Source organism: Macaca nemestrina, chromosome 20 (assembly GCF_043159975.1).
Source record: "Macaca nemestrina isolate mMacNem1 chromosome 20, mMacNem.hap1, whole genome shotgun sequence".
Taxonomy (NCBI): Eukaryota; Metazoa; Chordata; class Mammalia; order Primates; family Cercopithecidae; genus Macaca; species Macaca nemestrina.
In genome coordinates, this window is record NC_092144.1 from 16,639,141 (window position 1) to 16,667,115 (window position 27,975).

At 51.5% G+C, this 27,975-nt stretch overlaps 1 protein-coding gene and 1 long non-coding RNA gene across 4 annotated transcripts; both read left to right on the plus strand.

Annotated features, from left to right (window-relative positions):
* The first annotated feature begins 32 nt into the window (after positions 1–32).
* LOC105490124 (uncharacterized) lies at positions 33–12,497 on the plus strand. Its single transcript, XR_011617835.1, has 5 exons — positions 33–686; positions 6,712–6,806; positions 7,323–7,402; positions 8,432–8,529; positions 9,772–12,497. It is a non-coding gene; the product is annotated as an uncharacterized lncRNA (long non-coding RNA).
* A 2,045-nt stretch (positions 12,498–14,542) lies between these two features.
* LOC105490046 (multivesicular body subunit 12A) lies at positions 14,543–20,134 on the plus strand. Of its 3 annotated transcripts, XM_011755322.3 has the most exons (9): positions 14,553–14,758; positions 14,846–14,944; positions 15,072–15,168; positions 17,209–17,335; positions 18,365–18,484; positions 18,560–18,666; positions 18,873–18,934; positions 19,489–19,545; positions 19,778–20,134. In XM_011755322.3, the coding sequence occupies exons 1-9, from the start codon at positions 14,669–14,671 to the stop codon at positions 19,838–19,840; spliced, it is 822 nt and encodes a 273-aa protein (XP_011753624.1). In that variant the 5' UTR covers positions 14,553–14,668; the 3' UTR covers positions 19,841–20,134. The 3 variants fall into 3 exon arrangements, with proteins under 3 accessions (XP_024652247.1, XP_011753707.1, XP_011753624.1); XM_024796479.2 differs by lacking the exon at positions 18,365–18,484 and having other exon boundaries at positions 14,543–14,758; XM_011755405.2 differs by lacking the exon at positions 19,489–19,545 and having other exon boundaries at positions 14,548–14,758.
* The last annotated feature ends 7,841 nt before the right edge of the window (positions 20,135–27,975 follow it).

Consider the following 27,975-nt stretch of genomic DNA (forward strand, 5'->3'; position numbering starts at 1 on the left):
CGGCAGCTCTTGCATGAGGCACCTACAGGCAGAGGATTAATTAGAGCTTTCAGTTTCAGTTTCCCAGAAAGGAGGTGGGCTTTTTTTTCAACCCTGCTTTAAAAGGCCTCGGGCCCTTCCCAACTGGGTGCCAGCCAACTGTGTCTGCCTGGGAGACTCTATCTTAAGTCCCTGTGCTTCTGCTGTGTGTTACTGAGTGCCTAGGCCATGGTATTCATCTGTACCATGACCTGAAGAGGCAGAGGCCATCATTGTTGGTCCAGTCTCCACCTGGGGAAACTGAGATTGCACAGTTGAGTGAGGGCGGGGCCTGGGTCTGACCCTAGGGACTTGGTTTTGTGTTCAGGTGTCTCTGTGGTGACTAGCAGGGCTTCATCCAGTGCCCCTGTCCCCGCCGAGGGGACTATGGGAGCCATGGAAGGTGTGTGAGCAGCAGGTGAGACTGGAGCCAGCTGAAAACTGGGGGACTGGATAGGCACACACAGCCCAGGTGAGAGGATACCCCAGTCAACAAACAGTGTTGGACTCTGTCCTGGCACCCGCAGGAAACAGGCTTCAACTTTCAGAAAAAGTGCTCCTGGGACTCCAGGATACCAAGTAAACTCTCTGAGCCTGTTTCTTCATCTGTAAAGGGGAATAACAGGGCCAGCCTCTCCAGGAGTGACCAGGGAGAAGATGCCAGTAAAGTAAGTGCTTTGGTATCCAGTAGGTGCTCAATGGATGCGCATGCCACCTGCCAGGCCTGTGGCTCAGGGCAGATGGATGGGAAGATAATGCTTGAACATGGACATATAGCGAGGCTCTTTCTTTTCTTTTCTTTCCTTTTTCTTTTCTTTTCTTTTTCTTTCTTTCTTTTTTTTTTTTTTTTTTTTTTTTGAGACAGAGTCTTCCTCTGTCGCCCAGGCTGGAGTGCAGAGTGCAGTGGCGCGATCTCGGCTTACTGCAGCCTCTACCTCCCAGATTCAACTGATTTGCCCACCTCAGCCTTGCCAGTAGCTGGGACTACAGGTGTGGTCCGGCCCGGCTAATTTTTTTTTTTTTTTTTTTTTTTTTTGAGACTGAGTTTTGCTCTTGTTGGTCAGGCTAGAGTGCAGTGGCTCGATCTTGGCTCACCGCAACTTCTGCCTCCCGGGTTCAAGCGATTCTCCTGCTTCAGCCTTCCTGAATAGCTGGAATTACAGGCATGTGCCACCATGCCCAGCTAATTTTGTATTTTTAGTAGAGAGGTTTAGGTTTCTCCATGTTGGACAGGCTGGTCTCGAACTCCTGACCTCAGATGATCCACTCGCCTCGGCCTCCCAAAGTGCTGGGATTACAGGCATGAGCCACCACGCCTGGCCACACCTGGCTAGTTTTTTTGTGCTTTTAGTAGAGACGGGGTTTCATCATGTTAACCAGGCTAGTCTCGAACTCCTGAGCTCAAGTGATCTGCCTGCCTCTGCCTCCCAAAGTGCTGGGATTACAGGCGTGAGCCACCGTGCCTGGCCTAGTGGGGATTTTTCTTTGAGGAAAGATAGTTGGCTCCATTTGGGATGTGCTAAACCCCACGGTCCTGGGAGACATCCCTGGAAGACGCCTGGGATGGGGCGGGTGCTGGGGTTGTTGGACACCGGGGTTGGGGGAGCACTCAGGCTGCACCGACCTGCTGTCCATGTGGCCAAGAGAGCCAGGGCTTCCTACAGGAAATCAGCCCCGTTATCGGTGCCCAACTGCTGGGTATGACGGCTGAAAGGGGACTGAGTGTTTTTCTTGTGGCTTCTTCAGCCACATCCTGACCACAGCCCAGATTCTGTCAGGTCTGCCATTTCCTTGTTTTTCTGTTTTCAGCAGGACCAGACAGCAGGCGAGGTCAAGGCCAGAGCCCAGGCCTCCCAGAAGGCCTGGGGAACTCCCCTCAGGCCCTCACTCCAACATCCCTCAGAAGGACCCCATTAAAGCCACTTAGAGCCAGGCATCGTGGTATGTGCGTGTGGTCCCAGCTACTCGGGAGGCTGAGGCAGGAGGATCACTTGAGCCCAGGAGTTTGAGGCTGCAGCAAGCTATGATTGTGCCACTGCACTCAAGCCTGGGTGATAAAGTGGGACCCCATCTCTTAAACAAACAAACAAAAAAACAAAAAAACACTTAGAACCAAGAACCAATTAACAAGCTGTGGGAGATGATCTTGCTGAAAAGTCTGAGGGTGAACTCGTCCCAGGAGGAGGGACCTACCAGCCTGGCCAGGACTCCAGGTGAAAAGACACGACCTTTGCCTGACTTATTTGACTAAGCTGACTTATTTGAGCAGCAGTGTTCTGGCCTGCAAACTTTAGGGTCAGTTTGGGACCAGGTCGGAAATCACAATTGCATGAATTGCACATTGGAGACTGGGGTGGTGCGCCTCTGGGCAAATGAATTTCCTCTCTTAGCATTGCTTTCCCCAGCTGTAAAATGTGGATAATGAAAGATTGATGTCCTTTCTAAATTTTGCAGCTGCAAACAGTCCCAGCCCTGCAAACTGAAAGTTTGTTGCTCTTCCCTTTAAAATTACAAATGATGGGACGGGTGCAGTGGCTCATGCCTGCAATCCTAGTACTTTCGGAGGCCAAGATGGGAGGATTGCTTGAGGTCAGGAGTTCGAGACCAGCCTGGTCAACATAGCAAGACCCTATCTCGACTTAAAAATACATATATATATTTAGTACATACATATTTATTTTATTTAATCTTGGCTCACCGTGACCTCCGCCTCTTGGGTTCAAGCAATTCTCCTGCCTCAGCCTCCTGAGTAGCTGGGATTACAGGCATGCGCCACCATGTCCAGCTAATTTTGTATTTTTAGTAGAGAGGTTTAGGTTTCTCCATGTTGGTCAGGCTGGTCTCAAACTCCTGACCTCAGGTGATCCGCCCGCCTCGGCCTCCCAAGTTGGTGGGATTACAGGATTGAGCCACCGTGCCCAGCCCCCCTTTTTTTTTTTCCTCTTTGAGATGGAGTCTCACTCTGTCGCACAGGCTGGTGTGCATTGGCATGATCTCGTCTCACGGCAACCTCTGACCTCCGCCTCCTGGGGTAAAGCAATCCTGCTGCCTCAGTCTCCTGAGTAGCTGGGATTACAGGCACCCGCAACCACGCCCAGCTAATTTTTGTATTTTCTGTAGAGACGGAGTTTCACCGTGTTAGCTAGGCTGGTCTCGAACTCTTGACCTCGTGATCCGCCCACCTCAGCTTCCCAAAGTACTGGGATAATAGGCATGAGCCACCATGCCCGGCCTGCCATGACTTTTAATGGCTTTAATTACATTGATTATGTTAACTAAAAGTAATGGCAGAAACCACAATTACTTTTGCAATAAAATTAGAAATGGAAACTGTTATGCTATTTCCCTTTCCTTTCCTTTTCCCTTTCCCTTTCCCTCCCTTTCCCTCCCCTCCCCTCACCTTCCTTTCCTTTCAGATAGAATCTTGTCCTGTTGCCCAGGCTGGAGTGTAGTGCTGCAATCACAGCTTACTGCAGCCTTGACCTCCTGGGCTCAAGCAATCCTCTCACCGCAGCCTCCGGTGTAGCTGGGACTACAGGTGTGCACCACCACACCCAGCTAATTTTTTATTTTTTGTAGAGATGGGGGTCTCACTAAGTTTCCCAGGCTGGTCTCAAACTCCTGGGCTCCAAAGATCCTCCTGCCTCAGGCCCCCAAAGCGTTGGAATTATAGGAGTAAGCCACTGCACCCGCCCCTGGCATTCTTTTGGTTTTAGCTTTTAAAAAAAATTTATTTTTTATTTTTATTTATTATTATGTTGTTATTATTATTATTATTTAGAGAAACATTTCAGTTGGGTGTGGTGGTTCATGCCAGTAATCCCAGCACTTTGGAGTCTGAGGCGAGTGGATCACCTGATGTCAGGAGTTCGAGACCAGCCTGGCCAACATGGTGAAACCTTGTTTCTACTAAAAATACAAAAACTAGCCAGGTGTGGTGGTGGGTGCCTGTAATCCCAGCTACTCGGGAGGCTGAGGCAGAAGAATCGCTTGAACCCAGAGGCAGAGGTTGCAGTGAGCTGAGTTTGTGCCACTATACTTTAGCCTGGGCGACAGAGTGAGACTCTCTCAAAAAAAAAAAAAAAAAAAAAAAAAGAGGAAAGAAAAAAAGAAACATTTTATTTTAATTAATTAATTAATTAATTTTTTGAGACAGAGTCTCACTGTGTCACCCAGGATGGAGTGCAATGTCATGCTCTCCGCTCACTGCAATCTCCAACTCCCTGGTTCAAGCGATTCTCCTGCTTCAGCCTCCCAAGTAGCTGGGATTACAGGCATGTGCCACCACGCCCAGCTAATTTTGGTATTTTAGCAGAGATGGGGTTTCACCATGTGGCCAGGATGGTCTTGATCTCCTGACCTCGTGATCTGCCCACCTCGGCCTCCCAAAGTGCTGGGATTAAAGGCATGAGCCACCATGCCCGGCCAACATTTTATTCTAGAATAGTTTTAGATTTGCAGGGAAAAAAAAAAAAAAAAAAAAACAGGGAAGATAATAGAAAGAATTTCCCACATTCCCTACACTCCATTTCCCCTCTTTTATTTATTTATTAAAGACAGGCTCTTGCTCTGTTGTCCAGGCTGGAGTGCAGTGGTGTGATCATAGCTCACTGCAGCCTTAACTTCCTGGGCTCGAGTGATCCTCCCACCTCAGCCTCCCGAGTAGCTGGGACCACAGATGTGCAGTCCTACACCTGGCTAATTTTTTATTTTTTGTGGAGATGGGGTTTCACTATGTTGACCAGGCTTGTCTCAAAGCGATCCTCCTGCCTCAGCCTCCTGAGTAGCTGGGACTACAGCCACTCACCACCATCACGCCCAGTTATATTGTTTGTAGAGACAGGATCTCCGTATGTTGCCCAGGCTGGTCTCAAACTCCTGGGCTCATGTGATCCTCCTTCCTCAGCCTCCCAAGGTGGTGGGATTATAGGTGTGAACCACTGCACCTGGCTAAGAAAAAAAAAAATTAAGGAGCAAAGATCATCCACAATTGTCCCTTAGCTGTTTCATTTCTGTTTATTACACTACATGTATATTTCACTTACTTTGGGATACTGAGATGTGGCCCTGGGTGGGCATCTGAGGACAACTCCATGCCTGTGGGAAGTCGCTGGCCCTGGGGTGCTCACTGGGCGGGGGCGATTCTGTTCCAGGGGACATTTTTATTGTCACCGTGGGGGCTGGGAGTGCCCCTGCCATCTAGGGATGTAGGCCAGGGATGCTGCTCAACACACTACAGGGTACAGGATGGCTCCCCACAGTAAATGATCAAGCCCCAAGTGTCAGAGGTGCCACCAAACGTGACAAGCCCTGCCCTGGGGGAACCTGAGTGCAGGTTTGGAGTCAGACTTGGGCTCAAATTCCATCATGGTGGATCAGCTCCTTTCCCTCAGGCCTCTGCTTTTCTCTCTCTCTCTCTCTCTCTCTCTCTCTCTCTCTCTCTTTTTTGAGATGGAGTCTCACTCTGTTGCCCAGGCTGGAGTGCAGTGGTGCAATCGTGGCTCACTGCAACCTCCGCCTCTCAGGTTCAAGTGATTGTCCTGCCTCAGCCTCCCGAGTAGGTGGGATCAAAGGTGTGCGCTACCATGCCCAGCTAATTTTTGTAATTTTTTTTTTTTTTTGAGGCGGAGTCTCGCTCTGTCGCCCAGGCTGGAGTGCAGTGGCGCGATCTCGGCTCACTGCAAGCTCCGCCTCCCGGGTTCCCGCCATTCTCCTGCCTCAGCCTCCCGAGTAGCTGGGACTACAGGCGCCGCCACCACGCCCGGCTAATTTTTTTGTATTTTTAGTGGAGACGGGGTTTCATTGTGTTAGCCAGGATGGTCTTGATCTCCTGACCTCGTGATCCGCCCGTCTCGGCCTCCCAAAGTGCTGGGATTACAGGCTTGAGCCACCGCGCCCGGCCAATTTTTGTATTTTTAGTAGAGACGGAGTTTCACCATGTCAGCCAGGCTGGTCTCAAACTCCTGGCCTCAAGTGATCCACCCGCCTCGGCCTCCCAAAGTGCTGGGATTACAGGTGTGAGCCACTGCCCCTAGCCAACCTCTACTTTCTTAAAAGCAGGGGTGTGATAACAGCTGCTTCCCAGTCGACTGGAATGTCCACACAAATTAAAAACTGAAACAGTATCTCCATCAACTGAAAGAAAACAGTAAAAAGAAAGTAGGTGATGACATTTCTCATCAGTTACATTCTTCTGAATTTAATTAGTGCCAGGGAAACTAATTGAAACTATGGTTATACCTAAGATAAGGCAAACATTTGAAGAAGGAGTAAAGGAAAGATTAATTTTGCAGCTGTCTCAGGGTCTGGTGGAGGGCTGATGGATGTCATCCTGTCTTTGTTTTGCACCGGGGAAAGTAAGCTTGTAATCAGTGCTGTCAGGATGAAATTCAACAGCCTGGACAAGGGGTCAGATAGAGCTTGCAAACCTAAGGTTACCTATCTTTGTTTATGGAGGCTGGACATCTTGGAAAGATTTAGGGGTAAGCAAATAATTTACATATGAACAATTTGTGAGGGCGATCATCTGGAGATGTGTGAGGGCTTTTTTTTTTTTTTTCTTTTTGTAGGCATCTGGGTAATGTACAATGCTTAACCACTTAAGACAATCAGGAAGCAACAGCCATGCATTTGGGAAATGAATTTCAGTACTGTGTGGCTCAGTCTCCAGACCTAACTTTCCCTTTGCTACAGACGCGGTGGCACTTGCCTGTAATCCCAACACTTTGGGAGGCCGAGGCAGGAGGATCACTCGAGCCCAGAAGTTTAAGACTAGCGTGAGCAACAAAGTGAGTTTCCCCCCACCCCCACCCCCCACCTCAACAAAACATTTAAACATTAGCTGGGTATAGTGGCTGCGCCTGTTGTGGCTGCGCCTGTCGTGGCTGGAGCGCAGTGGTGTGATCTCGGCTCACTGTAGCCTCCGCATTCAAGCAATGCTCCTGCCTCAGCCTCCTGAGTAGCTGGGATTACAGGCACCTGACACCACGCCTAGCTAATTGTATTTTTAGTAGAGACTGGGTTTCACCATGTTGGCCAGGCTGGTCTCCAACTCCCGACCTCAGGTCATCTGCCACTCAGGAGGCTGAGTAGGAGGATCCCTTGAGCCCAAGGGGTAGGAGGGTCCCTTGAGCCCAAGAGGTCGAGGATGCAGTGAGCCATGTTTCCATGACTGCACACCAGCCTGGACAACAGAATGAGACCATGTCTCAAAAACAAACCAATACAAACAACAACAACAACAACAACTTTTCCTTTGGCAAATTGCCTTTGGAAGATCCTCATATTTTTATTTTCTTTGACAGGAAAAAGCAATATATAGAAAGTGCTTGGCTTAGCACTTTGTACATTACAGTTCCCGGTCTGAGTTTGCCCTTGTCATTTGGTAAGTTTCAGACTTGACCGCAGGCTTTCCTTAAACTGAACTCCCAGAAGCGGGGTTACTGGGTCCAAGGGGATGCCTATGTCCCAGGCTCTCCCTTCCCCTAAAGAATTCAGAATTTGGCCAGGAGTGGTGGCTCACACCTGTAATCCCAGCACTTTGGGAGGCCAAGGCGGGTGGATCATCGGAGGTCGGGGGTTCGAGACCAGCCTGGCCAAAATAGTGAAACCCTGTCTCTACTAAAAATAGAAACTAGATGGACTTTCTGGCGTGCACCTGTAATCCCAGCTACTTGGGAGGCTGAGGCAGCAGAATTGCTTGAACCCGGGAGGTGGAGGTTGCAGTGAGCTGAGATTGCGCCATTGCACTCCAGCCTGGACGACAGAGCCAAGACTTGTGATACCCTACTTTGTTTTAACCTGAGTGACTCTCTCCTAGCAGAGAGCCGGACAGACTCCATTTTAGTTTCTTCACTTGTAACCCTTTCACCTCCCTCCAGGCATAGTCAGTAAAACTGACTCAAAGCACGTCCAGTAATGCACCTGCTGATAAGATATTGAGGCGAGCTGCACAGCAGCTCCTGGGGACGTGCTCGGCGGATGGCACCCAAAGCCCCTACATTTATCTCTTTGTGACAGTTTAAGCCCCTGCACCTGGAACTGTTTATTTTTCGTAACTGCATTTGTAACCAATTCATTTTTTAACTTTTTGCCAGTTCTGCGTCTGTAAAAATTGCTTCAGCTAAAATCCCCCTCCCCTATTTAGACCACAGTATAAAAACAAAACTAGCCCCTTCCTCAGGGCCGAGAGAATTTTGGGCGTTAGCTGCCTCTCGGTCGCAGGCTCATAAAGGACTCTTTAATTTGTCTCAAAGTGCGGTGTTTCTCTATAACTCGGTTGGTCACAACAGACTCTGTCTCAAAAAGAAAAAAAAAAAAGAATTCAGAATTCACCTGTCCCCTATCGCTGCAGTGAACGGTGAGTGGCACTCCTCTCTCACACCGATCACCGGCATTCTTCTTTTCCTTTCAGATCCTTCCCTGGCGCCGGGTCCAGGAGGACCTGGTTCTTAGGCAGCATCTGTGTCTCTGTTTTGTAAGACACACAAGAGGGACCTTAACCCACTGCAGGTATTTCACCGGGTCCATGGTCAATCTAACACCACCTTTCGGTCTCCAGCCTCTTAACCAGCCCAGGGCTGAGTGTTGTTCATAGTATTAATATGTTTCTGGCTGGGCTCAGTGGCTCATGCCTGTAATCCTGGCACTATGGGAGGCCGAGGCAGGTGGATCACTTGAGGTCAGGAGTTCAAGACCAGCCTGGCCAACATAGTAAAACCCCGTCTCTACTCAAAATACAAAAATGAGCCGGGTGTGGTGGTGCGTGCCTATGATCCCAGCTACTCGGGAGGCTGAGGCAGGAGAATGGCTTGAACCTCAGAGGCAGAGGCTGCAGTGAGCTGAGATCATGCCACTGCACTCCAGCCTGGGCAAGAGAGTGAGACTCCGTCTCAAAACAGAGAAACAAAGTATTAATATGTTCCCCTTGATCAGTGGGGTGGTTCACCCTTGTAATCCCAGCACTTTGGGAGGCAGAGGCTGGCAAATTGCTTGAGCCCAGGAGTTTGAGACTAGCCTGGGTGACCTAGCAAAACTCTGTCTGTATTAAAAATACAAAAATTAACTGGGCATGGTGGTGCGAGCCTGTAATCCCAGCGGAGGCTGAGACAGGAGAATCCTTTGACCATGGGAGGCAGAGGTTGCAGTGAGCTGAGATCACACCATTGCACTCCAGCCTGGGCAACAAGAGTGAAACTCCGTTTCAAAAAACAAAAACAAAACAAACAAACCCTCACAATCTTCCTGCACCCAACTGATGAAACCACCACTGCAAAAATTATATCAGTGAGAACATTAGAACAGTAAGCTAAGTTAACCCAAACCCCACCTTACTTTTCCCTTAATTATTCCTGGGCTATTGGGCCAAGCTAACTTTGTAAGACATTTAGGCTGTGGTTTAAATAATAGGCCTTGCCAAAACCTCAACCACTTTTTTTTTTTTTTTGAGACAGAGTCTTGCTCTGTCGCCCAGGCTGGAGTGCAGTGGTGTGATCTGGGCTCAATGCAACCTCTGCCTCTGGGTTCAAGCAATTCTCCTGCCTCAACCTCCTGAGTATCTGGGATTACACGTGAATGCCACCACACCTGGCTAATTTTTGTATTTTTAGTAGAGACAGGGTTTCACCATGTTGATTAGGCTGGTCTCGAACTCCTGACCTCATGATCCACCCACCTTGGCCTCCCAAAGTGCTGGGATTACAGGCTTGAGCCACCGTGCCCAACCTACTTTTTTTTTTTTCTTCCTTGAGACAGAGTCTCATTCTGTCACCCAGGCTGGAGCTTAGAGGCACCATTTCTGCTCACTGAAACCTCCACCTCTGAGGCCCAACTGATTCTTCTGTCTCAGCCTCCGGAGTAGCTGGGATTACAGGTACCTGCCATCACGCCTGGCTAATTTTTTTGTATTTTTAGTAGAGACGGGGTTTCACCATGTGGGCCAGGCTGGTCTCCAACTCCTGACCTCAAGTGATCCGTCCACCTCGGCCTCCCAAAGTGCTGGGGTAACAGGTGTGAGCCACTGTGCCTGGCCTCAACCACCTTTTTTTTTTTTGTTCTTTGTTTCTTTAGACAGAGTCTCGCTCTGTCACCCGGGCTGGAGTGCACTGGCGTGATCCCGGCTCACTGCAACCTCCGCCTCCTGGGTTCAAGTGATTCTCCTGCCTCAGTGTCTGGAGTAGCTGAGACGATGGGCGTGCACTCCCCCCACCCCCCCGCTACACTAATGTTTTGTATTTTTAGTAGAGATGGGGTTTCACCATGTTGGCCAGGCTGGTTGTGAACTCCTGATCTCCACTTGCCTTGGCCTCCCAAAGTGCTGGGATTACAGGAATGAGCCATCACTCCTGGCATAGAAACAGTTTTTATCATCCATTGTCCTCCTCCTCTTCTTTCTTCATCTTCCTCTTCCACTTTTTTCCGGGCAACTTTAGCAGGACCCTTTGCGCTGTCAAAGTTTCCTTTCAACTTATAGTCAGCAGCCTCCTTCTCATATTTCTCCTTCAGCTTTGCTGCGTTGGTGACGTCAGGCTGCTTTTCACTGTCACTTCAGCTATTCCACATCTCATTTTTTTTTTTTTGCCACATCTCCAATAGAGATGCCAGGGTTTGTGGATTTGATCTTGGGGTGGAATTCTGAACAGAACATGAAGAATCCAGATGGTGGGCTGGGTGTGATGGCTCATGTCTGTAATCCCAGCACTTTGGGAAGCCAAGGCAGGTGGGTCACCTGAGGTCAGGAGTTTGAGGCCGCACTTGGCCAACACGGTGAAACCCCATCTCTACTAAAAATAAAAAAATTAGCCAGACATGGTGGCACATGACTGTAATCCCAACTAATCCGGAGGCTGAGGCAGGAGAATCGCTTGAACCTGGGAGATGGAAGTTGCAGTGAGCTGAGATCGCACCACTGCACTCCAGCCTGGGCAACAAGAACAAAACTCCATCTCAAAAAAATAAAATAAAATAAAATAAAAGGCCAGACGGTGGCCTTTTGGGGACATTAGGCTCTTTCTTCTTGCCTCCTCTTTAGCTGGTCTATAATCCTTCATTTCCCGATCCTAGCGTACTTTATCCGCCTTTGCCATTTCATCAAATTTGGACTTCTCTTTCACCAACATTGTCTTCCAACTCTCACAGTACTTCTTGGAAAATTCTTTATTTTTATTTTTATTTTTTTGAGATGACGTTTCACTCTTGTTGCCCAGGCTGGAGTGCAATGGTGCGATCTCGGCTCATTGCAACCTCCACCTCCCGGGTTCCAGTGATTCTCCTGCCTCAGCCTCCCAAGTAGCTGGGATTACAGGCATGTGCCACCATGCTGGGCTAATTTTTGTATTTTTAGTAGAGACGGGGTTTCTCCATGTTGGTCAGGCTGGTCTCAAGCTCCCGACCTCAGGTGATCCATCTGCCTCAGCCTCCCAAAGTGCTGAGATTACAGGCGTGAGCCACTGCGCCTGGCCACTTCTTGGAAAATTCTGCGAAATTGACGGGGACCTCTGGGTTTCTCCTTCTCCTCCTTCTCCTTCTTCTTCTTCTTTTTTTTTTTTTTTTGAGATGGAGTCTCACTCTGTCGCCCAGGCTGGAGTGCAGTGGCACAATCTCGGCCACTGCAACATCCTCCTCCCAGGTTCAAGCAATTCTCCTGCCTCAGCCTCCCGAGTAGCTGGGACTACAGGAGCATGCCACCACGCTCAGATAATTTTTGTATTTTTAGTAGAGACGGGGTTTCACCATGTTGGCCAGGATAGTCTTGATCTCTTGACATTGTGATCCGCTTGCCTTGGCCTCCCAAAGTGCTGGGATTACAGGCGTGAGTCACTGCACCCGGCCGGTTTTTCTTATATTCTTCTCTGCACATCTGCACAAAGAAACCATAAGCACACATTTTGCCCTTTGGTTTCTTGGGGTCACCATTAGCCATCCTGACTATCGTTCACTAGTCTGGGCAGCACAGGGCACTTGTTCCCTAATTTTCTAAACTTTCCCCCCGATGGGTGTAAAAAAGCATATTATTATTACTATTATTATTTCTGAGACGAGTTTCGCTCTTGTTGCCCAAGCTGGAGGGCAGTGGCGCGATCTCGGCTCATTGCAACCTCCACCTCCTGGGTTCCAGTGATTCTCCTGCCTCAGCCTCCCAAGTAGCTGGGATTCCAGATGCGCGCTGCCACGCCCGGATATTTTTTTTTTTTTTTTTTTTTTTTTGAGACAGAGTCTTGCTCTGTCGCCCAGGCTGGGGTGCAGTGGCCGGATCTCAGCTCACTGCAAGCTCCGCCTCCCGGGTTTAGACCATTCTCCTGCCTCAGCCTCCCGAGTAGCTGGGACTACAGGCGGCCGCCACCTCGCCCGGCTAGTTTTTTGTATTTTTTAGTAGAGACGGGGTTTCATCGTGTTAGCCAGGATGGTCTCGATCTCCTGACCTCGTGATCCGCCCGTCTCGGCCTCCCAAAGTGCTGGGATTACAGGCTTGAGCCACCGCGCCCGGCCAATTTTTTTATTTTTAGTAGAAACAGGGTTTCACCATGTTAGTCAGGCTGGTCTCAAACTTCTGACCTCAGATGATCCGCTCGCTTCGGCCTCCCAAAGTGCTGAGATTACAGGTGTGAGCCACTGCACCTGGCCTAAAAGCATATTATTATAGTAAATACTTTTTTTCCCTTTCTTTCATTTTAGAGACGGAGTCTCCTTGTGTTGTCCAGGCTAGATTCAAACTCCTGGTCTCAAGCGATCCTCCCACCTCAGCCTCCCTGTTACCCTGCTACCAGGACAGCCCTGATAAAATAACTGGGAAATTGGCCGGGCGCGGTGGCTCAAGCCTGTAATCCCAGCACTTTGGGAGGCCGAGACGGGTGGATCACGAGGTCAGGAGATCGAGACCATCCTGGCGAACACGGTGAAACCCCGTCTCTACTAAAAAATACAAAAAACTAGCCGGGCGAGGTGGCGGGCGCCTGTAGTCCCAGCTACACAGGAGGCTGAGGCAGGAGAATGGTGTGAACCCGGGAGGCAGGACTTGCAGTGAGCTGAGATCCGGCCACTGCACTCCAGCCCGGGCGACAGAGCGAGACTCCGTCTCAATTTTTTTTTTTTTTTTTGAGACGGAGTCTCGCTCTGCCGCCCAGGCTGGAGTGCAGTGGCCGGATCTCAGCTCACTGCAAGCTCCGCCTCCCGGGTTCACGCCATTCTCCTGCCTCAGCCTCCCGAGTAGCTGGGACTACAGGCGCCCGCCACCTCGCCCGGCTAGTTTTTTGTGGTTTTAGTAGAGACGGGGTTTCACCGTGTTCGCCAGGATGGTCTCGATCTCCTGACCTCGTGATCCACCCGTCTCGGCCTCCCAAAGTGCTGGGATTACAGGCTTGAGCCACCGCGCCCGGCCTCTTATTGTTTTTCAGTCCAAAAAAAAAAAAAAAAAAAAAAAACCACACACACAGCTGCTTAAAGATGGCAGGCAGCCAGAGATGTCACCAGAGCTTCCTGACCCCTGACCAGATACCAGAGGAAGATAAGATCCCTAAATCGGCACAAACTGGAACAGACGACCTCTAGTTGACTTTAGATCATCAATATATATTCATCAATATATAATTATAATACTAAAATTCCTTCTCTTAAAAGAAAATCTCCCTTTTGTGTAGACCGGTTGTATGAAGATCTGGAGTCCCACCCTGCACACGCTAACATTCCTCTCCCTTCCTGTACCCAGGGGAAGAAACAATAAAACGTCATGTTTTTTACTGTTGAGGGAGAAGGGGCAGTTACAGCGAGAGCCTCTCCTCCATTCCTGGCCAGTGAATAAAACCTGATTGCCTTTTCCGATCGGATGTTCCTTCTTTGCCACCTACACAAAGTGAGGAAGTAACTCGGTTTGCTGGTGGCATCCCCAGTAGCTGGGACTATAGGCAATAAATGCTTTTATACTTCCCTTTTTTTAATATTTCCCTTTTTTTATACTTCCCCTTTTAAAGGTATTGTTCCTGTGAAACAACTCTTTAAGTTATATCCAAGATTTCATGGCTCATGATGGCTCATAGTGTTCGCTCTTTAAATCAACAGCTGCATATCTCACGATGATTTCCTTTGGGATGATTTCCCAGAACTGGAATTGTAGATTTTTCACAATGTATTTTTAGTAGAGACGGGGTTTCACCACGTTGTCCAAGGATGGCCTCGATCTCTTGACCTCATGATCCGCCCGCCTCCGCCTCCCAAAGTGCTGGGATTACAGACGTGTGCCACTCAGCGCGGCCACAAATCTCCCAACTTTTGCGTTAAGCGCTACGCTTTTCTCTAGATTAGCTATTGCGGCCGCAAGGAATTCTGGGGAACGTAGTGCAGATTTACAGAGAACCAGTCTCTTGGTCCTGTGCCGTAGCATTTCCGGCGGAAGTTGCTGGGCTAGGAAAGCCGACAAGACCTTTTTCCGCAATCGTCGCTCACGCGCGCAACCCGGGCGACGCGTGGGTCGTGGCCCCGCCTCCCCACGCCATTGGCCAGCAGCCCCTCGGGCACGCGTATACTGCGCTTCCGGGCAATCTGCGCCCCGCATGGCCTTCTGGTAGTTGTAGTTCGACCGCGAGCGCTGCCGTCGGGAGGCTGCTCCGAGGTTCCAGGCTGTCCCCCACGACCCCGCCTTCGGCGCTCCGATCGCAGGATGGATCCTGTACCCGGGACAGACTCGGCGCCGCTGGCTGGCCTGGCTTGGTCGTCGGCCTCTGCACCCCCGCCGCGAGGGTTCAGCGCGGTGAGCGACGTCGAGGGGCGGGGGTCGAATGGGGGAGGCAGCCGCTGTGGGGTGGGAGTCCGGCGCTGACCCGCGTCCTCCCGGTAGATCTCCTGCACCGTCGAGGGGGCACCCGCCAGCTTTGGCAAGAGCTTCGCGCAGAAATCTGGCTACTTCCTGTGCCTTAGTTCTCTGGGCAGCCTAGAGGTAAGGGGTGCCCACCTTCGGGACCACCAGGGTCTGCCCACCTCCCCTGCCTGTTCACTGTGCCCTATGCCAGCTGCGCTGTCCCCGCTGCTAGGCGACCCTCGCTGTGTCCCCCTTCCACCCCTAGAACCCCCAGGAGAACGTGGTGGCCGATATCCAGATCGTGGTGGACAAGAGCCCCCTGCCGCTGGGCTTCTCCCCGGTCTGCGACCCCATGGATTCCAGTAAGGCCTGCGTCGGAGGCGAGAGTTGTCCGGGTCCCTTGCAGGGAGGAGCGGGGGAGGAGGGACGACGGGCGCGCGGTATCTGAGCCTCGGCTGCCCCCGGCACACGGGGTGATGACAGGGTTGGCTGCAGACTCAGAGCGCTGCTCTAGGGTGGACCGATATTCCTTGTCCTGATTCAAAATGTGTGATGTGATTGGCACAGCCTCCATCCTCGAGTTAAGAGTTCAGTCCACGCCACCTGTTTCACTACTGTTGTGCTACTTGGGTCTTTTTACACCATAGCCAAGCAAAACCACTGCGCAGTTCTCTTTTTTCATTTCCAGGCTTTGCACACGCCGCTTTCTCTGCCTGGAACACTTTTTTTTCTCCTCTTTGTAGCTCATTCTGCCTCCTTCCTGAGATGTCACCTTCACCCTTCCCTACCCCTCCTTTTCTGAGGCCCACAACCCTAGTGTGGCCTTCCCAGCCCCACCTGAATTTCCCACCCTTTCTTGTCATTTTTATTTGACTCAGGCTATATTCATTCATACTAGAGTTGGCAAACTTTTTTTTTTTTTTTTTTTTTTTTTGAGACAGAGTTTTGCTCTTGTTGCCCAGGCTGGAGTGCAATGGCGCGATGTCGACTCACGGCAACCTCCCACTACCGGGTTCAAGCGATTCTCCTGCCTCTTCCTCCCGAGTAGCTGGGATTACAGGCATGCGCCACTACGCCCGGCTAATTTTGTATCTTGAATAGAGACGGGGTTTCTCCATGTTGGTCAGGCTGGTCTTAAACTCCTGACCTCAGGTGATCCGCCCGCCTGGACCTTCCAAAGTGCTGGGATTATAGGCGTGAGCCACCGTGCCCGGCCAAACATTTTTTTTCTTTATTTTTTTCTGAGAGTTGGCAAACTTTTATGTAAAGGGCCTGATAGTAAATATTTTAGGCTTTACAGGCCAGATGACGTGTGTTCATATTCATTTTTTTTACAATTCCTTAAAAATGTAAAAATCATTCTTAACTCATGAGCTGTATGAAACCAGGCCTTAGGCTGGGTGTGGTGGCTAACACCTGTAATCCCAGCACTTTGGGAGGCTGAGGCCGGCAGATCACCTGAGGTCAGGAGTTCCAGACCAGCCTGGCCAACATGGTGAAACCCTGTCTCTACTAAAAATACAAAATTAGCTGGGCATAGTGGCGGGCGCCTGTAGTCCCAGCTACTCGGGAGGCTGAGGCAGGAGAATTGTTTGAACCCGGGAGGCGGAGATTGCAGTGAGCTGAGATCGCGTCATTGCACTCCAGGCTGAGTGATAGAGCGAAACTCCGTCTCAAAAAAAAAAAAAAAAAAAAAAAGGAAAGAAAACAGGCCTTGAGGCCGGGCGCGGTGGCTCAAGCCTATAATCCCAGCACTTTGGGAGGCCAAGACGGGCGGATCACGAGGTCAGGAGATCAAGACCATCCTGGCTAACACGGTGAAACCCCGTCTCTACTAAAAAATACAAAAAACTAGCCGGGCGAGGTGGCGGGCGCCTGTAGTCCCAGCTACACAGGAGGCTGAGGCAGGAGAATGGTGTGAACCCGGGAGGCAGGACTTGCAGTGAGCTGAGATCCGGCCACTGCACTCCAGCCTGGGCGACAGAGCGAGACTCCGTCTCAAAAAAAAAAAAAAAGAAAAAAAAAGAAAACAGGCCTTGAGCCAGATTTGGCTCACAGGTGCTAGCTGGCCAACTTCTATAGGATTAGAGGACTCAGAGAAAGTAAGCTTTGAGGGCCAGGATGGGCACCCAGCTCTGTCTGATTCCACAGCTAGCCACCTCATGAATGCACCTTCATATCACCAAAGATCAGCCTACTCCAGTGGCTCCTAAAGGCTGCCTGGAATCCCCTCCTTCATCTATACCATTCATGATTTAACCACTCCTCCCACCCCCCATCCCCAATGCTGTCCATGCGGCTGCCTTAAACAGTACCCTGGTGAGCCTCATCCTGGAGTCATCTTTGGGCCCTCCCACCCCTTCCTGGCTTCCTTCTCTTATTCCCCTGCCCCCCACTCCCAGAGGCCTCTGTGTCCAAGAAGAAACGCATGTGTGTGAAGCTGTTGCCCCTGGGAGCTGCAGACACAGCTGTGTTTGATGTCCGGCTGAGTGGAAAGACCAAGACAGTGCCTGGATACCTTCGAATAGGGTAGGGCCACCCCCCAGTGTCTAGCTACCTTCCCTGCCCTCCCAACTCATGATCTCGCGAATCTGACCCTCAGGGACAACCTTGAGGTCTCCTGTTCCTTCTGCCACCTTCTGACCCTCGGATTCTTCATGTTAAAACCGAGACATGTATGCCATCTTGTAGGACTCATGAGGAGTCAGTGACTTGGTGTCTCAAGTAGACAGAACAGGACTGAGCGTGGTGACTCACACCTGTAATCCCAGCACTTTGGGAGGCAGAGATGGGCGGATCACAAGATCAAGAGATCGAGACCATCCTGGCTAACATGTTGAAACTCCATCTCTACTGAAAATACAAAAAATTAGCCGGGCATGGTGGCACACGCCTGTAGTCCAGCTACTTAGGAGGCTAAGGCAGGAGAATCGCTTGAACCTGTGAGGTGGAGGTTGCAGTGAGCTGAGATCATGCCACTGCACTCCAGTCTGGGCAACAAAGCGAGACTCTGTCTCAAAAATAAAATAAAATAAAATAAAAAATAAAATAAAATAAAATAGACAGAATGATGATTTGAACCCAGCAGTATTAGTTTGGTGTGGTGCTTAGGGTGCGGGTCAATGCTAAAACAAAAATCGCTTAAAAGGCTGGGTGCGGTGGCTCACACCTGTAATCCCAGCACTTTGGGAGGCCGAGGCAGGTGGATCACCTGAGGTCAGGAGTTCAAGACGAGCCTGGCGAACACGGTGAAACTCTGTTTCTACTAAAAAAAAAAAAAAATTAGCTGGGCATGGTTGCCAGTAATCCGAGCTACTCCAGAGGCTGAGGCAGGAGAATTGCTTGAACCTGGGAGGTGGAGATTGCAGTGAGCCGAGATCACGCCATTGCACTCCAGCCTGGGCCACATGAGTGAAACTCCGTCTCAAAAAAAAAAAAAAAATCCCCCAAAAGACAGAGGTCACCTGGAGGCCCAGGTCCCCTGCCTTTCCCAGGGGCTATCCTCAACCCTGGCCCCACATGGGGCCAGCATCCCTCCTACCTTCCCTCCTGGTCCAGGGACATGGGCGGCTTTGCCATCTGGTGCAAGAAGGCCAAGGCCCCGAGGCCAGTGCCCAAGCCCCGAGGTCTCAGCCGGGACATGCAGGGCCTGTCTCTGGATGCAGCCAGCCAGCCGAGGTGAGCCCTCAGGCATCGGAGTGGGGGTGGCCGTGGGGGTAGGATGAAGCTTAACCTGGGTCATCCCACCTCCAGTAAGGGCGGCCTCCTGGAGCGGACACCGTCAAGGCTGGGCTCTCGGGCATCCACTCTGCGGAGGAATGACTCCATCTACGAGGCCTCTAGCCTCTATGGCATCTCAGGTGAGCACAGAGTGGGGAAACTGAGGTATGGAGGTGGAGGGTGTGATTGTCTTGAGATTACACGACCAGGAAGGATCTTCCTACCTCCCTCTTCCAACTCTAGATTCTGTAAAGACTGAAAGAGCCAGGCTGTGTGGGGTTGGCCTCTGCAGGTGGGGTGGACAGTTCCCTGCACCTCACCTCCTCCCCTCCCATATGTTTTTCAGCCATGGATGGGGTTCCCTTCACACTCCACCCACGATTTGAGGGCAAGAGCTGCAGCCCCCTGGTGAGTTGGGGTCTCGGGGAGCCTGGGTCTCCGCCTGCCATCACCATTCTGGGTGCCAGGACATCCCTGTATCCAGCGCCCCAGCACAGAGGGCCACGTCCAGGGTTGGGGCTGGAGTGTGTCACCTCCAGGTGGCAGCTGGAAGGTCTTCAGTCTCAGAATGGGGAGGGGTCCATCCAGAGAAAGCAGCTGGACACCAGTAGCTAGAGGCTGTGACAAGAAGGGGGAGGGATGCCGGGCGCGGTGGCTCACGCCTGTGATCCCAGCACTTTGGGAGACAAGGCAGGTGGATCATTTGAGGTCAGGAGTTGGGAGACCAGCCTGGCCAACATGGTGAAACCCCGTCTCTATTAAAAATACAAAAATTAGCCAGGCGTGGCTTTAGAGACGTTGTCTCTAAAAACAAAACAAAACAAAAAAAAGAAGGGGGAGAGATGACGAGGGAATATTTGGGGAGTGTGGGGGCGGGGGGGAGAGCAGGACTCCTTGAAGAGGAGGGAAAGGGGGTTTCAGGTTGGGATCGGGCCCAAGGCTGATCCACCTCTGCCCGCCAGGCCTTCTCTGCTTTTGGGGACCTGACCATAAAGTCTCTGGCGGACATTGAGGAGGAGGTGGGTGCAGGGCTAGGGAGGAGGTGCCTGAGGGGCTGGGACCCCAACCCCCCTCCGCCCCAGGCTGTTCCAGTCTTCCCCATCCCCACGTGCCCCCAGACGCACCCCATCTCTCCAGGACTGAAGACCACTCAAGTCCCTAAGTACCCCCCTCTGCCATTCCTCAGTCACCCCCGCTTTGGTCCTCTCTTTACTGTGGCACCTGCTCACTCTCACTCTCCCCTTCCCCCAGTATAACTACGGCTTCGTGGTGGAGAAGACTGCGGCTGCCCGCCTGCCCCCCAGCGTCTCGTAGTCCCTCACCCGTCCGCGGGAAGAGCCCCCTTACGCCGGGGGCCACCCTAACTGCATCCTGGGAACCTCCGCCCTGCAAGGCTTTGCTATCTTCAGCCACTGGGCGGAGCTGCAGCTCTGGAGGAAGGGGCGGGCCGAGGCTGCGTGGTGATGGGGTCTCCACCCCCAGGCCCTGCGGGGCAGGGCTGGAGCTGGACAGAAGCCAGTGCCTTTAAGTCATTCGTGTCAAAACCCTCTGGGGTCCGGAGGCAGCGCGGGTGTCCTCCTGGCAATAAACACTACCTGGTTCACGCCCTCTGGAGTCCCGATCCTGCCGCCTCTCCACACTAGGCACGTGGAGCTGAGACTCGGCCACTCTTGCACTAGGCAAGTGGGTGAAATGGCGGGGAGGCGATGCTGCTGGTCTCCGGTTTTTGTTTGTTTGTTTGTTTCTGAGACGGGGTCTCCCTCTGTGCCCCAGGCTGGGGTACAGTGGCAGGATCTTGGCTCACTGCAACCTCCACCTCTGGGGTTCAAATGATTCTCCTCGCTCAGCCTCCCGAGTGGTTGGGATTACAGGCGTCTGCCACCACGCCCGGCTAATTTTTTTGTATTTTCTATAGACAGGGTTTCACTGTGTTGGCCAGGCTGGTCTTGAACTCCTGACCTCAGGTGATCTGCCCACCTCGACCTCCCAAAGTGTTGGGATTACAGGCGTGAGCCATCGCGCCCGGCTTGGGTCTCCCATTCTACAGAGTGGGAAACTGAGGCTCAGGGAGTGAGTGAGTCTGGATGCTAGATCGTAGAGAAGAACTCGTCTCGGCCCTCCATCATTGGGCATAACAATAAAACAAATACTGTTTCTATTGCAGTGGCCACATCCCCAACACGTGATACACCATTATTACCTCATTTAGTCTCCCTATAACGCACTGGGAAGCCCAGGTTTTGTTGCCGTTTTCCAGATAGAGAAACTGCGACAGGGATGCTAAGGCCACAACTGGGACTCAAACCCAGCAATTGCTGTTTCCTTTCCTTTCTCCCCTCCCCCCCTCCCCCTTCCCTCCCCCTCCCCCTCCCCTCCCCCCTTCCCTCCCCTCCCCCCTTCCCTCCCCTCCCCCCCTCCCTTCCCCTCCCTTCCCCTCCCCTCCCCTGTCCTGCCCTGCCCTTTCCTTTCCTTTCCTTTCCTTTCCTTGAGGGAGTCTCGCTCTGTCGCCCAGGCTGGAGTGCGGTGGCGCGATCTCGGCTCACTGCAAGCTCCGCCTCCCAGGTTCACGCCATTCTCCTGCCTCAGCCTCCCGAGCAGCTGGGACTACAGGCGCCCGCCACCACGCCCGGCTAATTTTTTGTATTTTTAGTAGAGACAGGGTTTCACCATGCTAGCCAGGATGGTGTCAGTCTCCTGACGTCATGATCCACCGGCCTCGGCCTCCTGAAGTGCTGGGATTACAGGCTTGAGCCACGGCGCCCAGCCCTTTTTAAATTTTTTTTTTTTTTGAGACAGCATCTCGCGCTATCGCCCAGACTGGGTGCAGTGGCACGATCTCGGCTGACTGCAACCTCTGCCTCTCAGATTCAAGCGATTCTCCGGCCTCAGCCCCCGCCCCCGCTCCCCCCCTCCCCGCCCCTTTGCTGCCGAGTAGCTGGAACTACAGGCTCAGGCCACCATATCCAGCTAATTTATTTTTTGTATTTTTAGTAGAGATGGCGTTTCACCTTGTTGGCCAGGCTGGTCTCAAACTCCTGACCTCAAGTGATCCCCCGCCTTGGCCTCCCAAGGTGCTGGGATTACAGGTGTGAGCCACTGCACCCGGCCCAGGCCACACCATTTTCATCCACCGATTCATACAACCTTGTTTTATGTAAGTTTGTTTAAAGACATCTTATTTAATATCTATGGTGGATTCATTCACATTGAACTCACAGCCAGCGGCACTGAAACTCATGTCTGCATGAAGCTTCCCTATAAGGGATTTTCTCCATGAGGTGCATCACAGATTTTTTTTTTAAAGTATTTTATTTTTGGTGTGATCATAGCTCACTGCAGCCTTAACCTCCCATGCTCAGGTGATCCTCCAATCTCAGCCTCCTGAGTAGGGACTACAGGCTACACTGGACTAATTTTAAACAAGTTTTTGTACTGCTAGGGGGTCTCACTATATTGCCCAAGCTGGTCTTGAACTCCTGGCCTTGGGCAGTCCTCCTGCCTCGTCTCCCAATGTGCTGGGATTACAGGCGTGAGCCACTGAGCCCAGCCATCACAGTCTTTTGGTACTTAGGAACCCTGGACAGCATTTCAGTGTCTGGGGGAATTTCAATAGCAAAATCACCAACAAAACCCACAAGAACGTGGCCAGGCACAGTGGCTCACACTTGTAATCCCAGCACTTTGGGAGGCCAAGGTGGGTGGATCACCTGAGGTCAGGAGTTCAAGACCAGACTGGCCAACATGGTGAAACCCCGTCTCTACCAAACATGCAACATGCAACATTAGCCAGGCGTGGTGGCAGGTGCCTGTAGTCCCAGCTACTTGGGATGCTGAGGCAGGAGAATTGCTTGAACCCAGGAGGTGGAGGTTGCAGTGAGCTGAGATTGCACCATTGCACTCCAGCCTAGGCAACAAGAGTAAAACTCCATTTCATTCTTTTTTTTTTTTTTTGAGACGGAGTCTTGCGCTGTTGCCCAGGCTGGAGTGCAGTGGCCGGATCTCAGCTCACTGCAAGCTCCGCCTCCCGGGTTCTGAACCACGCCATTCTCCGGCCTCAGCCTCCCGAGTAGCTGGGACTACAGGCGCTGCCACCTCGCCCGGCTATTTTTTGTATTTCTTAGTAGAGACGGGGTTTCACCGTGTTAGCCAGGATGGTCTCGATCTCCTGACCTCGTGATCCGCCCATCTCGGCCTCCCAAAGTGCTGGGATTACAGGCTTGAGCCACCGCGCCTGGCCGTAAAACTCCATTTCAAAAAAGAAAAAAATAATGATAAAATAAAAAAAGAAATTCACCACCCTAAACTCACACCATCCATCTCCCATGAGTGCATGACCATGGACGTATGCAACGGCTGCTATGCGGCTGTTTCTCCTGTTTCTCCTCTGGGCTTTTGTAGCCTTGTGGTGGCCCACATTCTGCTGCAGTTGTAAACATTCACCAGATCTCTGTGGCTTACAAAAGCTGGCCAGGCGTGGTGGCTCACACCTGTAGTCCCAGCATTTTGGGAGGCCGAGGCAGGCAGATCACCTGAGGTCAGGAGTTCGAGACCAGCCTGGCCAACGTAGTGAAACCCCATCTCTATTAAAAATATAAAAACTAGGTGTGTGTGGTGGTACACGCCTGTAATCCTAGCTTCTTGGGAGGCTGAGGCAGGAGAATCGCTGGAACCCAGAAGGTCAAATTTACAGTGAGCCAAGATAGCACCATTGCACTCCAGCTTTGGCAATAAGAGTGAAACTCTGTCTCGGAAAAAAAAGAAAAGAAAAGATAAACTAAGGCTGTCATACTTGGAGTCTCCTATCTGTAATCTCGGCACTTTTGGGGGCTGAGACACAAGGATGGCTCGAGGCCAGAAGATCGAGTCTGCGGTTTGCTATGATTGCGCCACTGTACTCCAGCCTGTGTGACACAGTGAGACCCTGTCTCTAAATAAATAAATAAGGCAGGGCGTGGTGTCTCACGCCTGTAATTCCAGCACTTTGGGAGGCCGAGGCGGACGGATCACCTGAGGTCAGGAGTTCAAGCCCAACCTGACCAGCATGGAGAAACCCCCATCTCTACTAAAAATACAAAATTAGACCGGGCGCGGTGACTCACGCCTGTAATCCCAGCACTTTGGGAGGCCAAGGCGGGCGGATCACAAGGTCAGGTGATCGAGACCATCCTGGCTAACATGGTGAAACCCCATCTCTAATAAAATATTAAAAAATTAGCCAGGTGTGGTGGTGGGCGCCTGTAGTCCCAGCTATTTGGGAGGCTGAGGCAGGAGAATGGCGTGAACCTGGGAGGCGGAACTTGTAGTGAGCTGAGATGGCGCCACTGCACTCCAGCCTGGGCGACAGAGCGAGACTCCGTCTCAAAAAAAAAAAAAAAAAAATTAGCCGGGTATGGTGGCGCATGCCTGTAATCCCAGCTACTCGGGAGGCTGAGGCAGGAGAATTGCTTGAACTCAGGAGGCAGAAGTTGTGGTGAGCCGAGATCGCGCCATTGCACTCCAGCCTTGGCAACAAGAGCGAAACTCTGTCTGAAAAAAAAGAAAAGTAAACAGCCTGGGTGCAGAGCAAAACCCTATCTCTAAGTAAATGAATAAATAAATAGCAAAGCTAAGGCTTATCTCTTAGCGGCAGTAGACTTTGGTAGTTGTAGTGGTGCAGAAACTGGCCTAATGGGAGGGTTGTTTTCTCACAGTGACGACGGTGTCGTCTAAAAAAACATCCAAGCTTTTACATAATTACAGTTGGCCAGCCATCGTGGCTCATGCCTGTAATGCCAGCACTATTGGAGGCTGAGGCGAGAGGATCACTTGAGCCCCCAGGAGTTTGAGACCAGCCTGGGCAACACGGCAAGGCCCTGTCTGTACAAATTAAAAATTAGCCGGGCATAGTGATACGTGCCTGTAGTCATGCTACTCGGGAGGCTGAGGTGGGAGGATCGCCTGAGTCTGGGAGGTGAAGGCTGCAGCGAGCCATGATTGCATTACTGCACTCCTGACTGGGTGACAGAGCAAGACCCTGTCTCAAAAAAAAAAAAAAAAAAAAAAAAAATGGGGCTGGGTACAGTGGTGGCTCACACCTGTAATCCCAGCACTTTGAGAGGCCAAGCTGGGAGGATCTATTGAGCTCAAGAGTTTAAGGGCAGCCTGGGCAGCAGTGAAACACCATTTCTATGAAAAAGGCACACATGATCGGGCATGGTGGCTCACGCCCATAATCCCAGCGCTTTGAGAGGCCAAGGTGGGCGGATCACGAGGTCAGGAGTTTGAGACCAGCCTGGCCAACATGGTGAAACCCCATCTCTACTAAATATATGAAAAAAAAAAAATAGCCGGGCATGGTGGGCGCCTATAGTCCCAGCTACTTGGGAAGCTGAGGCAGGAGAATCGCTTGAACCTGAGAGGCAGAGGTTGCAGTGAGTCGAGATCGAGCCACTACATTTCAGTATTCCAGCCTGGGCGACAGAGTGAGACTCCCTCTTAAAAAAAATGAAGGCCGGGCACGGTGGCTCAAGCCTGTAATCCCAGCACTTTGGGAGGCCGAGACGGGCGGATCACAAGGTCAGGAGATTGAGACTAGCCTGGCTAACACGGTGAAACCCCGTCTCTACTAAAAAAATACAAAAAACTAGCCGGGCGAGGTGGTGGGCGCCTGTAGTCCCAGCTACTGGGGAGGCTGAGGCAGGACAATGGCGTAGACCGGGGAGGCGGAGCTTGCAGTGAGCTGAGATCCGGCCACTGCACTCCAGCCTGGGCGACAGAGCGAGACTCCGTCTCAAAAAAAAAAAAAAAGAAAAAGAAAAAGAAAAAAAAAAATCCACACACATATATAATTCTGATGATTTTTTAAAGTAAACAAGGCTTTATTCAAGACTACTGCAGGCAAAATTGAGCTCAACTCCGAATCAACGAAGTTGTCGACAAGGGGGGATTTATAGCTGTGGAGCAGGGCAAGGGGGTGTCAGTGGAGAGAAAATTGTAAAGACTTGGGGAGTCACCTTAAACTCACTTAACAGGATCCTTGCTGAAGCCAGGCCAGGGCGATCAGCTGTCAAGAAACTGACTTAGCAGGATTCTTGCTAAAACTGGGCGAGACAGATCAAAGACAGCATGGGAGCCAAGGTCAAGGCCCAATGCAGAAGAGATTTCAGAGGACTCTGACTCAAGTTTGGCCAAGAAGAGAGTCTTTGTTGGGGCAGAGACCCGGCCTGGCCCTGGGAATCTGAGACGGGGCACAGTGAGTTCTCCTGGAAGGGGAGGTGAGCGGGGATGATGCAAAATGTACGCCCTTCCCCCAAACTCTTCAGCTGCCTTGGAAAAACTAGGTCTCTAGTGCTAAGGTACCTGCCTGCATCTCCTGGCTCCCGATGCACAGACCATCTGCCAGGTCTCGCCCAGGCTCCTCTGGCGCCGGCCACAGAATCTGATCCAGCCAGAAAGCCAATGCCATTTGTCCTCTCTGCCGTCCTTCTCGACTGCCCCAAAAGCAGCCCCAGATCTCATTTCGGGGAGTCTGTGTGTGACCAGGGGCCTGAGGATGACCCATCCTGGCCTTGGGTCCGACTAGACCAATTGTCACTGATGACAGGCCACTCGCCCCGAAAAATCCCAGCCCTCTGAGCCCAGGCAGGCCTGGGGACTGCATCACGAAAGGTTTGGAGGGGCCCGATGGAGCCCACCCCATGCTTCTGACTTGGGTATCATTGATCCTAACATTTCTAGGCTGAGCTTACATCATCTTGGGTTACAGAGGAAGGAGCTGAGGGCCCTGGGAACCACAGCACTCAGTCCAGGATCCGTGCCTATCCTTCTCTCCTTTTATTATTATAATTTTTGAGACTGGGTCTCACTCTATGGCCCAGGCTGGAGTACAATGGTGTGATCTTGGCCCACTGCAACCTCCACCTCCTGGGTTCAAGTGATTCTCCTGCCTCAGCCTCCTGAGTAGCTGGGATTACAAGCATGCACCACTACACCCAGCTAATTTTTGTAGTTTTTGGGTTTTGTTTTTTTTTTTTTTTTGAGACGGAGTCTGGCTCTGTCGCCAGGCTGGAGTGCAGTGGAGCCATGTCAGCTCACTGCAACCTCCATCTCCCAGGTTCAAGAAATCCTCGTGACTCAGCCTCCTGAGTAGCTGGGACTACAGGTGCCTGGCACAACACCCAGCTAAATTTTTTTTTTTTTTTTTTGGAGATGGAGTTTCATTCTTGTTGCCCGGGTTGGAGTGCAATGGTACGATCTCAGCTCACTGCAACCTCTGCCTCCTGGGTTCAAGCGATTCTCCTGCCTCAGCCCCCCTAGTAGCTGGGATTACAGGCACCCACCACCACGCTCGGCTAATTTTTGTATTTTTAGTAGAGATGGGGTTTCACCATGTTGGTCAGGCTCATCTCGAACTCCTGACCTCAGGTGATCCGCCCACCTCGGCAGTGTTGGGATTACAGGCATGAGTCACCATGCCCGGTCCTTATTTCTGTATTTTTAGAGAGACAGGGTTTCACCATGCTGGCCAGGCTGATCTTGAACTCCTGGCTTCAAGTGATCCACCCGCCTCAGTCTCCCAAAGTGCTGGGATTATAGGCATGAGCCAACGTGTCTGGCCTAATTTTTATATTTTTAGTAGAGATGAGGTTTTACTATGTTGGTCAGGCTGGTCTGGAACTGCTGACCTCAAGCAATCTGCTCACATTGACCTCCCAAAGTGCTGGGATTACAGGTGTGACCCACTGTGCCTGGCCATTTCTGTTTTATTGAGGCAACCTCTCATTCTGCTACCTAAGCTAGAGTGCAGTGGTGCAATCATGGCTCACTGCAGCCTTGACCTCCTGGGGACAAGCTATCCTCCCACCTCAGCCTCCCTAGTAGCTGGAACTATAGGTGTGTGCCACCACACCCAGCTACGTTTTTACTTTTGTAGAGATGGGGTCTTGCTATGTTGCCCAGGTGGGTTTCTCTCCTATTGCTTACTCCCAGGCACCACAGGGACATGGGTACTGAGAGTGGCATTTTTGGAGAGACATGATCCCAGCTCCTCTACTCAATAGCTGCTGACCCTGAGCTGTGGCTTAATCTTCTCTGTGCCTCAGTTTTTCCATCTTTACAATGGGAACCTCTTTGATCCTCTCGTTGCATGGGATACATGTACAGGAGAATGCACAGGAGCTGTGTCTCTCAGCTGCCTTTTATCAAGATGGAGAATCGCTCTGTGACCCAGGCTGGAGTGCAGTGGCGTGATCTGCGGTATCCAGGTTCACGCCATTCTCCTGTCTCAGCCTCCCAAGTAGCTGGCATTACAGGCACCCGCCACCACACCTGGCTAACTTTTTGTATTTTTAGTAGAGATGGGGTTTCACTGTGTTAGCCAGTATGGTCTCAATCTCCTGACCTCGTGATCCGCCTGCCTTGGCCTCCCAAAGTGCTGGGATTACAGGCGTGAGCCACCGCGCCCGGCCTCC

Bases quoted from the DNA above. Each gene is read 5' to 3' on its own strand.
- LOC105490046 (XM_011755322.3), top strand. From the start codon at position 14,669: ATGGATCCTGTACCCGGGACAGACTCGGCGCCGCTGGCTGGCCTGGCT. The intron at 14,759-14,845 runs GTGAGCGACGTC...TCCTCCCGGTAG, and splicing joins CGCCGCGAGGGTTCAGCGCG to ATCTCCTGCACCGTCGAGGG. The intron at 18,667-18,872 runs GTGAGCACAGAG...TATGTTTTTCAG, and splicing joins TAGCCTCTATGGCATCTCAG to CCATGGATGGGGTTCCCTTC.